The following is a 14696-nucleotide window of genomic DNA, read 5'->3' on the forward strand; positions in this document are numbered from 1 at the left end:
ACCTTTGCTACTCAGAAGCATCTTTTTCCACTCAAGGAATCATGGTCCTGATGGAAATTGGGAGTGGTAACACTTGGGGTATTTCATCTATTTTTTACACCGTAGCATTATAAGTGTTTCATATAGTGAAATGTATTGGAATGTGTCTGCACCAGTTTAAATGTCAAAGTTAGTCAAGTGAAAGTGAAGGGTCCCAAGTTGTCCCTGCTCCCTAAAAAGCACTGAATTATATGGACATGTTTTTCCCTGTCTCAAATTCAGGTTGGTTCAGCGCTGACCTGTTTTGTCTCCTGTGTGGGTTTTCCTGTGGAAGCAGCATGCCCCAAGCTCACCTTACTTCACCACTGTGATGTTGCATATGCATTCTCTTGTCTAGCCTCCGGGTGGCTCCCTCCACCTTGCTAATTACTTGTTCTTGTCCACTATTAACTATCTCTCTACTAGAACTTCTGTGTTTGCAGAGCCATGTCTTTGGGGTTTTCAGACCCTTCTGGAGTGTCACTTAGCCACTCTGTCTTGGCCTCCACTTTCCCCAGACCCCAGTAGCTCCTTCTGTCAAGATCATCCTTTTCTCAGTAGCTTTCTCTGAATGGACCCTCTTACGGTCTTTTTTTTGTTTTTTGTCGAAGGAGGACCCTATGAGATGCTGCCCTGGACAGCTCTTTAACTTGTGGAGACCACCACAGACCCAGATTCCTACCATGGTGTAGGTACATATCACCATTGCTAAACACTGTTTGGTGGTCCTGGAGAGTAACGTGAAGCTTTTTCTTCAATAAGCAATAGCTTTTTTATTAACAGGGTTTTAGAAGGTGTCTCAAGGATAGGCTGTAGCAGAGCCACACTGGTTCTTTCCCATTTTTGAAGATGTCCTTTTTGAAGCAGACCTTTTATTGACAGTTGCTTCTTTAGTAGGATTTGTCTTAGGTTTGGATAAACCATTCTTTTGAGTCCTTGGGAGAAGTATTGCTTAAATTTTAAAGGGACACCAATTTGAAGACTAATCAGTTTTATCAAATGAATTTGGAATAATTTCACGTCTCTGAATTATAAAGGTGTCTTAGCTTTATGGACTTCATGGACTAGTACATGTGTACTAGAAACCTGAAAAGAGTTGATTCATCTCTCCACACAGACTTTTGTGTGGTAGTAATAGTTTGTCCTGTAATATCAAAGGATGCCTTTTTCTAACAAGATTCTCCAAGTGGCTCACTAAAGTAAGACTTCCACTTAGCTTACTGTTTGCTACATCTGTATTGATTATGGGCTTGTGTACACAGTGCATTAGTCTGCACCAGAGGAGAGCAAATTTTAGTGCTCACTAGCGTGTTGCGCACTAACTGTCCCATGTGGACCCTGCTGGTGTACACTAAAAGTCCCTCCTGATGAGTGCTAATGTAGTCTCAACACACACTTGGAAACTTTTAGTGTATGCCAGTAGGGTCCACATGGGACAGTTAATGCATGACATGCTAGTTGCGCACTAGAATTTACTTCCCTCTGGTGTGGACTAAAGCACTGTGTAGACAAGCCCTATTCCTGTTTATAGGCTGAGAGAAGAGGGACTTACTACTAGGCAGAATTATTCACTGGTAATATTTTGTCTTTGTACACTCTTCTGACATACTAAATATTCACTTTCCCCTCTGTTTCAAGATGCTGCTTTACACAGTATTTGTACTATAAAAAATAGCCCTTCTTGCTTTGGAAGTATCTAACAGGGAAGAAGTGGATTGGCTGGTGCTTATATATGAATAACAATTCTTTTGCTTTCTTGCTTGATCAATGCTGCCTTCCCTGACTTTTTCTGATCACAGAATAGAACAAAAGAAAACTTGCCAAAAAGAAATTCGTACTCCCTGTTTTACAGATATTTACTATATTAGAGTATTACAAGAAAACAATTACTGTTGAAGAGCGGGAATCAGCACCACATCAAATTGTTGCTGTTGGAAATCATTGGAATAAACATATAGAACATTTAACAAGAGAGTTCATGAATGATCCTTACATTGTGATAACAGCTATGGAAGAAGCTTCCATATATGGAAATGTGCAACAGGTAAAAATCCAGAGATTATGCTGTTCTTCCAGGTTAAAGTTGTATAGTGGGATTCTTTACCTTATATTTAGTGAGAGTTTGCATTACATTGACAGGTTATGTATGCACATGTATCTATTTTCGTTTGCTCAAAAATAGGAAAACATTCTATAGTTTTACCATAGTAGGATGTAGAAAAGATAACAAGGGAAGTTTATTTTAGAAATGGTAACAGAAGACTATATGCAAAAATGTGTATGTTCGGTGTTTAATTTGAGATTTTAATAGTACAAAGTCTGTAGATGGATTGTTTAAAATTTCTACAGCTGTGCTTTTTTGGGGCTACGTGCTACAGATAAGGTCTTTCATTATTATTTATGACTTAAAAGTTTCAGTTAGGGTAACTTTATTCTTCTAGCCGAAATTCCCCCTGCACTTTCAGTTGTATGTAGTATTCACTCCCTATTTTCTAACTTTTGTTTGTTCTGTTTTATTTATTTAGATATGATACATGGGGGAGGAAATGTCTATCCAGAGCGCTAGACACCCTTAACATAATTTTAAAAATACAATATCATAATATCAGCTTCCCCCAACGCAAATAACCAACAGTGACATTAAATCAAACAGTATCTCAAGATATTTACTAGGGTTGTCAATTTAATTGCAGTTAATTCATGCGATTAACTCAAAAAAAAATCACAATTAAAAAAAATAATCATGATTAATCTCAGTTTTAACTGCACAGTTAAACAAGAGAATACCAATTGAAATTTATTAAATATTTTGGATGTTTTTTCTACATTTTCATATATATTCTGTTGTAATTGAAATCAGTGTATATTTTTATTACAAATATTTGCACTATAAAAACAATAAAAGAAACAGTATTTTTCAATTCACCTCATACAAGTACTGTAGTGCAATCTTTTTGTCTTGAAAGTGCAACATGCAAATGTAGATATTTTTTTTTTGTTATGTAACTGCACTAAAAAACAAAACAATGTAAACTTCAGAGCCTGCAGGTCCACTCAGTCCTACTTCTTGTTCAGCCAATCACTAAGACAAACAAGTTTGTTTACATTTACAGGAGATAATGCTGCCCTCTTCTTGTCTATAGTGTCACCAGAAAGTGAGATCAGTTATTTACGTTGCACTTTTGTAGCCGGCATTGCAAGGTATTTATGTGCCAGATATGCTAAATATTCGTATGCCCGTTCATGCTTTCGCCACCATTCCAGAGGACATGCTTCCATGCTTGTTAAAAAAAAAAAATGCGTTAATTAAATTTGTGTCTTTACTCCTTGGGGGAGAATTGTATGTACCCTGCTCTGTTTTACCTGCATTTTGCCATATATTTCATGTTGTAGCAGTCTTGGATTATGACTCAGCACACGTTTTTCATTTTAATAACACTTTCAATGCAGATTTGACAAACACAAAGAAGATACCAATGTGAGATTTCTAAAAATAGCTACAGCACTCGACCCAAGGTTTAAGAATCTGAAGTGCCTTCCAAAATCTGAGAGGGATGAGGTGTGGAGCATGCTTTCAGAAGTCTTAAAAGAGCAACACTCCCTGATGCAGAAACTACATAACTCGAACCATCAAAAAAGAAAATCAACCGCCTTCTGGTGGCATCTGACTCAGATTTTGAAAATTAACATGTCAGTCTGTACTCTTTGGATTGTTATCGAGCAGAACCCATCGTCAGCATGGACACGTGTCCTCTGGAAGGGTGTTTGAAGCATGAAGGGACACATGAATCTTTAGCGCATCTGGCACGTAAATATCTTGTGATGCTGGCTATAACAATGTCATGAGAACACCTGTTCTCACTCTTAGGTGATATTGTAAACAAGAAGCAGAGAGCATTACCTCTTGCAAATGTAATCAGATTTGTTTGTCTGTGCAGTTAGCTGATCAAGAAGTAGGACTGAGTGGACGTGAAGACTCTAAAATTTTACCTTGTTTTATTTTTGAATGCAGGTTTGTCACGGTTCCTCCCCCACTCTGAACTCTAGGGTACAGATGTGGGGACCTGCATGAAAAAACCTCCTAAACTTATCTTTACCAGCTTAGGTCAAAACTTCCCCAAGGTACAAAATATTACATCCGTTATCCTTGGACTGGCCGCTACCACCACCAAACTAATACTGGTTACTGGGGAAGAGCTGTTTGGACGCGTCCTTCCCCCCAAAATACTTCCCAAAACCTTGCACCCCACTTCCTGGACAAGGTTTGGTAAAAAGCCTCACCAATTTGCTTAGGTGACTACAGACCCAGACCCTTGGATCTTAAGAACAATGAACAATCCTCCCAACACTTGCACCCCCCTTTCCTGGGAAATGTTGGATAAAAAGCCTCACCAATTTGCATAGGTGACCACAGACCCAAACCCTTGGATCTGAGAACAATGAAAAAGCATTCAGTGTTTTACAAGAAGACTTTTAATAAAAAATAGAAGTAAATAGAAATAAAGAAATCCCCCCTGTAAAATCAGGATGGTAGATATCTTACAGGGTAATTAGATTCAAAAACATAGAGAACCCCTCTAGGCAAAACCTTAAGTTACAAAAAAGATACGGAGTACTTGTGGCACCTTAGAGACTAACCAATTTATTTGAGCATGAGCTTGAAGTGAGCTGTAGCTCACGAAAGCTCATGCTCAAATAAATTGGTTAGTCTCTAAGGTGCCACAAGTACTCCTTTTCTTTTTGCGAATACAGACTAACACGGCTGTTCCTCTGAAACCTGTCAAAAAAGATACACAGACAGAAATAGTTATTCTATTCAGCACAATTCTTTTCTCAGCCATTTAAAGAAATCATAATCTAACACATACCTAGTTAGATTACTTACTAAAAGTTCTAAGACTCCATTCCTGTTCTGTCCCCTGCCAAGCCGACTACAGACAGACACAGACCCTTTGTTTCTCTCCCTCCTCCCAGCTTTTGAAAGTATCTTGTCTCCTCATTGGTCATTTTGGTCAGGTGCCAGCGAGGTTACCTTTAGCTTCTTAACCCTTTACAGGTGAGAGGAGCTTTCCCCTGGCCAGGAGGGATTTCAAAGGGGTTTACCCTTCCCTTTATATTTATGACAAGGTTATTTTGTACATAATTCTACATTAATAAGTCCAACTTCCATGCTAGAGATTGTACTACAGTACTTGTATTAAGTGAATTGAAAAGTACTTTTTCTTTTGTTTTTTTACAGTGCAAATACTTGTAATAAAATAAATATAAAGTGAGTATTTGTACACTTTGTATTCTGTGTTGTAATTGAAATTAATATATTTGAAAATGTAGTATACATTCAAAAATATTTAAAATAAATGGTATTCTATTGTTATTTAACAGTGCGACTAATCGTGATTAATTTTTTAATTGCTTGACAGCCCTAATATTTACAAATACCAGCAGTTATCCATAACCTGTTCCCCAAAAACCTGGATGAAAAGATGGGCATTGAAGGGTTCCCTGAAAGTCAGCAAACTTGGGATTTTTTGGATCAAGGCGAACGTGAATTTTAAAGTTGAGGAGAAGAGAATGAAGAAGAGAATGTCCGCTAGTAGCTCCCTCTTTTATACTGAATGTCTGCTAGTAGCTCCAGAGCCTCTGCTGACTGTCACTGCATATTGTTATGTGGGGTTATGCAAGGTGCAGTTCTGTCCCAGATTTGGTTTCATTTCAGGGAAGGAGTTGGCATACTTCAAGTGCTTTCTAGGTTTAGAGGTATTATTAATTCCATTGATTTTAAATATAGGAAATGTCACTTGAATCAGTAAGATCTCCAAAACCATAATGCATTCTAAGTGTACCTTCTCTATATGAATAGAAGTGATGTTTGTATAGCCTGTGCACAGTTGTGACAATTGGAATGAGCTGAGGTGTTCTTACTTACAGTTTGTAGATCGGAACACTTTGAGGATATCAAGCAACTATTGTACATAGTATAGATATGCCTTAATTGTGTGTAAAATAATGCATTATCTGTATAGTTACATAAATAGTTACGATACAGAGGTTTCATTGGCATTAATCTTGGAGGTTAATTAATAGAAGGGCAGGTACGGTGGTCAAAGGTGCATGATAAATCAATTTATCACATGCATATTGCCTTCGATTATGTGGGTGAGTTGTGGCTTTGTGTCTACCACATATATATTTATCATGGCAATATTGCTACTAGCTAAACCATCTTGTTTACAACTACTCTAGGATTAGATAGGTGCAGCTTCATAACTAGTATTGATTTATGCTTTTTGATTCAGGTAGTATTAGTGCAATATATAAATGCACAAAATGCTCTGAGAGAGAACAGATATATAGCAAAATTTTTGTATGTTACGAGGCTGCTTTGTTCTACTTGACTTTATTTTGTCACTTTTATTAGGTGGTGCAACTTTGCTTGAACTGTGAGAGAACCTCTGTATTACTCCAGATACTGGATTTTACTCCCAGTAAAACTCAAAAGACCCTGATTTTCACTAATTCTGCGGATGAAACAGAAATGGTCTATAAAGTGAGTACTACAAATATTTAACTATTAACCTATAATGTATGTACTGATATGGAATGTGTTTTAAGTAGCAAGGTACAATAAGCTATAGTAATATTGTCTTGGCTTCTGAGCAGAGAGAGGAAGCGTTTGGACTTCTGGAATGGGTTTTTTCACTTCGGGAGAGAAATGATACTCTCTCCTCAGTTCCTTTGCTCAAACTTTCCAAAGCCTTTTTTAGCCATTTATAAAGTATAGTGGAGATTTCCTAACACCGTCACATAATATCATGTTTTTAGTTGCAAAAGTTTGGCAAAGCTATAAGCCATTCAGGATGAAATTTTCTATGGTGGATCTCACTGAGGTTAACACTTTTTTTTTTTTATGGCTGTAAGTTTTAGCAAAAGTTGTTTCCAAGAATGAATTCTGAGAAAGCGTTTGGTTCTGTTTTGCCCATGTTCAGTTCTTACAACCATTTCACTGAGAGTCCACACAAAAATTTGGCTATGTTAAATCTGTGAAAATTGCAATTTATACATACTCAGTAGAAGTTTGCTAGAGGCTGGCTGGCAGAAAATTTCTCAAGAGATTGTGTCTGCACTGAGTGTGTGTTGCATCTCCACATTATTTCAGTGTGCCAACTGGACTGAGTATGGTCCATAGCAGGGCTACAGGGACCAAGCAGATCTTTCCTGCAAGTTTTCCTGGACTGAGTGTGGCATCAGTTACCAGAATTCAGAGCTCTCAGTGCACCTTTTGCTGTCGCCCAGGCAGGATGAAGGAGGAGGACACAAGCTAACTTGTTCAAGTGAAAAGGGGTGGAGGTGGCAGAGGTATGCTACGGGATACTTACTGTAGGAGCTGAGGGGGACAAGGACAGATTTGAAGGTATAGGGGCAGTGGTAGCTTGGGGATAGGTAACGTGCTGGGGTAGACAAAGCATAAGAATTGATAGCCACACCCCTTCCAAAACCTTAACTAGAACCCAGGATCCCTAAATACTTAGAAATGTTAGGCTGTGAACATGTCAGTTTGGGCCCCTAGAATTAGTGGACAATTCTGACCTTAATTTGGAAGTCCCCATTCTGTAAAATGAGTATAATACTATTTTACCTCACAGGGGAGTTGTAAAGGTAAATTGATTGATTTTTGTGCTGCACTCAGAGGCTACTGTGGGAAGCATAATAGAAAAGCCTATAAGGAAATAAATACTGTATTCAAAGCAGAGTTTGTGTGGCAGTGGTAAATGGAGTCTGGGGCCAAACAGTGAATGTGTATAAGAAGACACATTGAATAAGCTGTTAGTGATAGCACTGTCTTCTGGTGCACCTAATGAGGCAGGGCCATGTAGTATGTGATCATGGAATTAAAAATATACAAAAGTATGTAAAGGAGGAGTACAAAGGAATATCACAAGCATGTAGGGACAAATTCAGAAAGTCTAAGGCACAAAGTGAGTTCTGTGTGTATAGCTATCCAACATCTTGACAGATGAAAGGAAACACGACAAAGTCAGTTAGTGGCGTTTGACAGTAGTGTGGGAGAAGAGCCCAATGTGCATATGGCAGACCTCCCCAGAGTGGTGACAGGTCCACTCGCAAGATGGAGGTCGGAGCACACTCTGCTTCTTGGCTTGCCTGTGACTCAGCCTGGGCTCTCTGATGGCTCTCCATGATGACTGCTCCAGCCTTGACCCAGCTTCTCCAGACCGAGCAGTTGTGGGCAGGGTTTTCCCAGTTGTCAGGTGGGAATGCTGAATCTCCTGAGACCTTGCTTGACCTTGTCACTGTATTGGAGCTTTGGCCTTCCTCTGCATTGCAGGTAGTACTTCAGTTGGCCAGAGATCACAGCCTTTGGCAGACGATCTTGAGGCATATGCTCCATGTCTCTTAAAGCCTGCAAGCGTCCAGCATAGACTGTAGGCCAGTTCTCTCGAGGATCTCGTTGTTAGTGATCCGTTGGTTTCAAGTGACTCCAAGGATTTTTCTGAGACTGTGAAGGTAGAAACTGTTCAAGCTTCACTCCTGCTAGGAGTATGTGACCCAGCTTTTACTGCCGTAAAGGAAGGTACTGAGGATGCAAGCCTGATAAACGGGCACCTTTGTATTCCCGGTTAGCAGCTTGTTCCAGACACGACGTAAGTTTGCCAAAGGTGACAAGAGCTTTGCCAATTCTTGCATCAAATTCTCTATCAAGGCTAAATGAGCTAGTTAAAGTTGAGCCAAGATAGCAGAAGTGATCCACGTTGTCCAGAGCTTCATTATTGATGTAGATTTTAGGTGGGCTGTTGGTGCCCTGTGACATGACAGCTGTTCTCTTGGTACTGATTACTATGTAAAACTTGATACATTCATCAGAGAGCTTGTTTATCATGAGTCCCATGTAGCAAGGGACATAAAAAGCAATAAAAAGAGGCTCTATAGATACATTAGAAATAAGAGAAAAAGAAAGGAAAGTGCAGGTCCTCTACTTAGTGGGGAAGGAGAGCTAATAATGGACAATATCAAGAAGGCTGAGGTATTCAATGCCTCTTTTCATTTTTGACTAAAAAAGTAAATTGGGACTGGATACATTAATACAATTAATGACAAGAGGGAAGGAAATATTTAGATAAGTAAGAGGTATTCTAGTCAGCAGGGCCTGATGAAATGCATCTTAGGGACCTTAAGTAACTAGCTGAAACAATCTCAGAACCATTAGCAATATCTTTGAGAAATTATGGAAGACGGTAGATGTCCCAGAGGACTGGAGGAGGGCAAACATAGTGCCTGTCTTTAAAAAGCTGAAAATAGAGGACCCTGAGAATTATCAACCAGTCAGCCTAACTTTGATACCCAGAAAGATACTGGTACAAATTCTTAAGCAAACATTTTGTTAGCACCTAGAGTATAATAGGGTTATAAGGAATAGGTAACATGAATTTGGCAAGAGCAAATCATGCCAAATCAACCTAATTTCCTCCTATAACAGGGTTAGTGGATGGGGGAAGCAGTAGATGGGATATGTCTTCAGTTTAGTAAGGCTTTTGACACAGTCTCACATGATATTTTCATGAGCAAGCAAGGGAAATGTCGTCTAGATCAGGGGTCTCAAACTCAAATGACCAAAAGGGCCACATGAGGACTAGTGCATTGGCCCGCGGGATGCATTACTGACACCCCCCCCCTCGCTGGCCCCGCCCCACTCCACCCCTTCCATGAGACCCCGTCGCTGCCCTGCCCCCATTCTAGCCCCCTCCCTGCCCTCGTGGGGTGCAGCAGGGGTGTGGGGTGTGGCAGGGAGTTGAGGTGCAGGAGGTGTTCAGGGGGCTCAGGGCAGGGAGTGCAGGAGGTGTGCAGGGGGCACAGGGCAGGGAGGTGGGGTGCAGGAGGGATGAGGGGTGTGGCAGGGGGGTCAGGGTGCTGGGGTACTAGGGGGAAAAATACTGGTGGGGTCCCATAGGAGTATGTCCTGGCTCTGGTACTATTCAGTATCTTCATTAGTAACTTGAATAATGGAATGGAGACTATGCTCATAAAATTTGTGGATGACACCAAGCTGGGAACTGTTGGCACTTCGGAGGACAGGGTTAGAATTCAAAATCATCTTGATAAAGTAGATAATTGGTCTGAAATTAACAAGATGACATTCATAGAATCATAGAATATCAGGGTTGGAAGGGACCCCTGAAGGTCATCTAGTCCAACCCCCTGCTCGAAGCAGGACCAATTCCCAGTTAAATCATCCCAGCCAGGGCTTTGTCAAGCCTGACCTTAAAAACCTCTAAGGAAGGAGATTCTACCACCTCCCTAGGTAACGCATTCCAGTGTTTCACCACCCTCTTAGTGAAAAAGTTTTTCCTAATATCCAATCTAAACCTCCCCCACTGCAACTTGAGACCATTACTCCTCGTTCTGTCATCTGCTACCATTGAGAACAGTCTAGAGCCATCCTCTTTGGAACCCCCTTTCAGGTAGTTGAAAGCAGCTATCAAATCCCCCCTCATTCTTCTCTTCTGCAGGCTAAACAATCCCAGCTCCCTCAGCCTCTCCTCATAACTCATGTGTTCCAGTCCCCTAATCATTTTTGTTGCCCTTCGCTGGACTCTCTCCAATTTATCCACATCCTTCTTGTAGTGTGGGGCCCAAAACTGGACACAGTACTCCAGATGAGGCCTCACCAATGTCGAATAGAGGGGAACGATCACGTCCCTCGATCTGCTCGCTATGCCCCTACTTATACATCCCAAAATGCCATTGGCCTTCTTGGCAACAAGGGCACACTGCTGACTCATATCCAGCTTCTCGTCCACTGTCACCCCTAGGTCCTTTTCCGCAGAACTGCTGCCTAGCCATTCGGTCCCTAGTCTGTAGCTGTGCATTGGGTTCTTCCGTCCTAAGTGCAGGACCCTGCACTTATCCTTATTGAACCTCATCAGATTTCTTTTGGCCCAATCCTCCAATTTGTCTAGGTCCTTCTGTATCCTATCCCTCCCCTCCAGCGTATCTACCACTCCTCCCAATAAAGACATGTGCAAAGTACTACACTTAAGGAAAGATCAAAATCACAACTACAAGATGGGGAATAAGTGGCTAGGCAGTAGTTTTGCTGAAAAGAATCTGGGGTTTATAGTGGATCACAAATTGAATATGAGTCAATGATGTGATGCAATAATAAAAGGGCTAATATAATTCTGTAGCGTATTAATAGGAGTGTTGCTTGTATGACATGGGAGGTCATTGTCCTGCTGTGCTTGGTACTAGTGAGTTCTTTGAGTGATGATGCTGTGGGTGTTCCACTTCAGGTTTTCATGCATCCCTGTGCTCGTAATTGAAGATTTGTGGTAGCTGTGCCCAGTTGAGTCGCACATGTGTGGTCCCCCTTTCATGTGACCTCGGGGTTATCTGGTGCTGTTCACCCACCCCCTGCTCAGTTCCTTCTCTTCTGCCTTTGGCTTGAGTAAGAGCAGCTAGCAGCACCTCAATGTCCTTTACTGTTAGCAAAGTTTTTGCTAGTTAGCCGTAGTTTCTTAGTTGTTATAGTTCGTGTTCTTCCATGTTAATTTTCTTTCTGAGGGGGGGGGGGCGGAAATCTTTTCCCCTTAGATTAGAAAGTTAGCTTTCCAGTTGGTGTCAGTTAGAGTAGAAATTTTAGTTTTCCCTCCTGGGGGGGAAATGCTTCTCTGAGGGGGATGCCTGGTTCCCTGGTCTTTAAATGCTGCCTCACCTGCAGACTTTCAATACCCGTCTCAGACGGGCACTCTGTGTTTGCTGCCTTGGCAAGACACACATTCCTCAAAAGTGCTTGCGCTGTCACAGTCTAAAAGTCTGGACCAGGAAAGCAAGAGACCTACAATTCAGACTCCTTCTCAGGGAGAAGTCACTCTGTTCAGCCTCTAAGCCAAAAGCAAGGACACCTTCAGGACACAGGTCACCCATGGCCCTACCTCCATGGATCAGACTCAACACTACCCCGCAAAGAAGGTGGCCAAAAAAAAAAAAAAGTGAGTCACCATGCCATCCTGGGAATCAGCCAAGAAACAGCATTCCTCAAATGGGTAAACCCATTGGCACCGACCGCACCAACCTTTTCTGTGTCCAAAGTTGTGGGATCAACAGAGCAAAAGACCCCAAGTGGGCTAGCTCTGATACAGGCAATAAGGGGAAACTGAAACCCCATGCCATCAGCACTTCCGCAGATGATGGTGCCACCTAGTGCTGGCACCACTCACTTGGTGCACAAACCACATCGACAGTGATGCTGCAACAGTTGGTACCAACCGCTATGACTTCAGTGGTACTAATGCCACCAACACTGCAGCAATTACTGTGTCAATAAGACCTCATTATCATCTCGATGCCGGAGCCTCCTATTCTCAGTACCAACATTACTCCAGCACACTTGGTACTAAGCCACCTCATCACTCTGCCTCGATCTGTTCCTCCATTCTCAAGCGATGAAGAGGATGAAGGGGAAATATACTCCCCACAACATTCTTCCCCCATTCATGTTCTCATCAGACCAGATCCTCTGCACAGGAGATACTCTGCTGAACCTAAGGATCATCACTGGTACGGGCACCCATGGATGCCACCGATGCCCTTTCCGATAGAGTGGCTGTATTGGAGCCCATGGGTGACATGTCCCCCACAACACAAACTTGCCAGTCCACCCAGAGTGAGCACACTTCAGTCACCTTCACCTTTGGTACTGGGTCCACCCGAACCTACAGAACAGGGGGCTGAAGAAGAGGAAGAATTTTCTGACCAGGAGACGACACTAGCAACCCACTTCTCATCTTCCCTTGACAACTCCATCATGCCACCATCTCCCAATGTGAGAGATGATTTCAAACAATTTCAGGACCTTTATAAGAGAGTTGTGAGCTCACTGGACGTTTCACTAGAAGTAGTCCAGGAAGCATAGCATAAACTCCTAGACATTTTACAGACATTGACCTTGTCCAAAATCACTGTTCCCATGAACAATGTGATTATGGAACCAATTAAATCAATCTGGCAGACCCCAGCAACAATCCCACCTACTTGCAAGAGGTCTGATTAAAAAAATATTATGTGCCTGCGAAGGAAATAGTTCCTCTTGCACCCAACGTCAAATTCTTTGGTGGTGGATGCGGTCAGTGAATGGGGCATTCATAACCCCCAAAATATACCATATGACGGGGATTGGAAGAGACTATCTTTTTGGCCGTAAGGTATACTCTTCTGCCACTCTCTACACCTCAGGATTACGAAGCATTACTCACCAAGTATGATCACAATAACTACTCCAAACTCTCAGAATTTATTGAATTTATTCCTGAAGAGAGAAAAGAACAATTCAAGTCCATTATTTCAGAAGGACATCTCATCACCAGGAGTGCATTACAGGCCATCCTGGATTCTGTAGACATGGCAGCCAGGTCCGTAACCACTGCAGAAGTGATGCGAAGGGCTTCTTGGTTATATCTTTCTGGATTTCCCAGAGAGGTGCCATCCGTGCTGGAAGATCTGCCATTCGAAGGACCAAAACTCTTTGCAGCCAAAACAGATGAGTCTCTTCACATGCTCAAGGAATCGAGGGCGACACTGAGATCCCTAGGCTTCTATATACCTGGGACCAAGAAAAGACAGGGTAAATAGTATAACCCATAGAGATTCTGGTTCACTTCTTATACTCAGCCCCACAGACAATATTAACAACAGGGCCGAAAAGAGAGACCTACGGGGAGGCGACAACTCCCACCGCCGTCTGCTACGTCTCAACACCCCGCATCTAGATGGCAAATTCGAGACTTTGGTTTGAGGGTCCAAGATCCCCCCACTTCTTTTAGTGTTGGAACCACTGATCATCTCCCAACCATTCGGAGATCGTTTAACTCCTTTTTAACCAATCTGGCAGTCCATAACAACACTACTGCTAGTGCAAGAACTAGAATTAATTGGAGCCTACCTCAGTTCTCCTCAGGTGATGCCCTCTGTACCACAGCAACAATTCCTAACTTTCACCAATCTGATCTCCACAACACTAAACAGTCTGCAGTTAACTGCCAGGACTTGCCTGCAACTGTTGGGCCACATAGTGGCCATGACTTTCATTCTCAAGCATGCAAGACTACACATATAGTATCTACAATCCTGGCTCCAGACGAAATCCCACACAGGCACAATATAAACGAACACCTCACAAGGCCAAACAAGATAAAATATTCCCAACTCTGGTGGACACAACCAGACACGTATGCATGGGGTGCCTTTTGTACACCACTCCTAGGTTGGGGAGCACATCTGAACTCTCATTCTATCCAGGGCCGTTAAGTCCCTTCTGCACATAAATATTTTAGAACTATGAGCTGTTCACAATGTGCACTCCCTCTTCTTACCCATCACCAAAGACAAGACCATATAAGTCTTCACAGACAACTTGGCATGCACATTTTATGTAAAACAGATAAGGGGCGGGGGGCAGCACTCTCACACTGCCTGTGCATAGAAGTCATGCAGTTTTGGCACTGGTGCATCACACACAATATCCATATCATAGCATCATACCTACGTGGATGCCAAAACACCACAGCAAATGCACTAAGCAGGAATTTTTCTCAGGACCGTGAGTGGGAACTGGACACACGTGTGCTACACAGTGTATTCAAGCATTGGGAGTTAACAACAGTAGA

The 14696-nt window shown here is 42.0% G+C and overlaps 1 protein-coding gene across 1 annotated transcript in view; it reads left to right on the forward strand.

The window, feature by feature from the left end:
* The window catches only part of TDRD12 (tudor domain containing 12), a 119960-nt gene that overhangs the window by 47871 nt on the left and 57393 nt on the right, over positions 1–14696 (forward strand). The window contains exons 17-18 of the mRNA XM_073307859.1: positions 1871–2062; positions 6437–6565. Of these exons, the coding sequence (XP_073163960.1) occupies positions 1871–2062; positions 6437–6565 (321 nt within the window). The remainder of the gene's footprint in view (positions 1–1870; positions 2063–6436; positions 6566–14696) is intronic.

This window comes from Lepidochelys kempii, chromosome 12 (genome assembly GCF_965140265.1).
Source record: "Lepidochelys kempii isolate rLepKem1 chromosome 12, rLepKem1.hap2, whole genome shotgun sequence".
Classification (NCBI taxonomy): Eukaryota; Metazoa; Chordata; order Testudines; family Cheloniidae; genus Lepidochelys; species Lepidochelys kempii.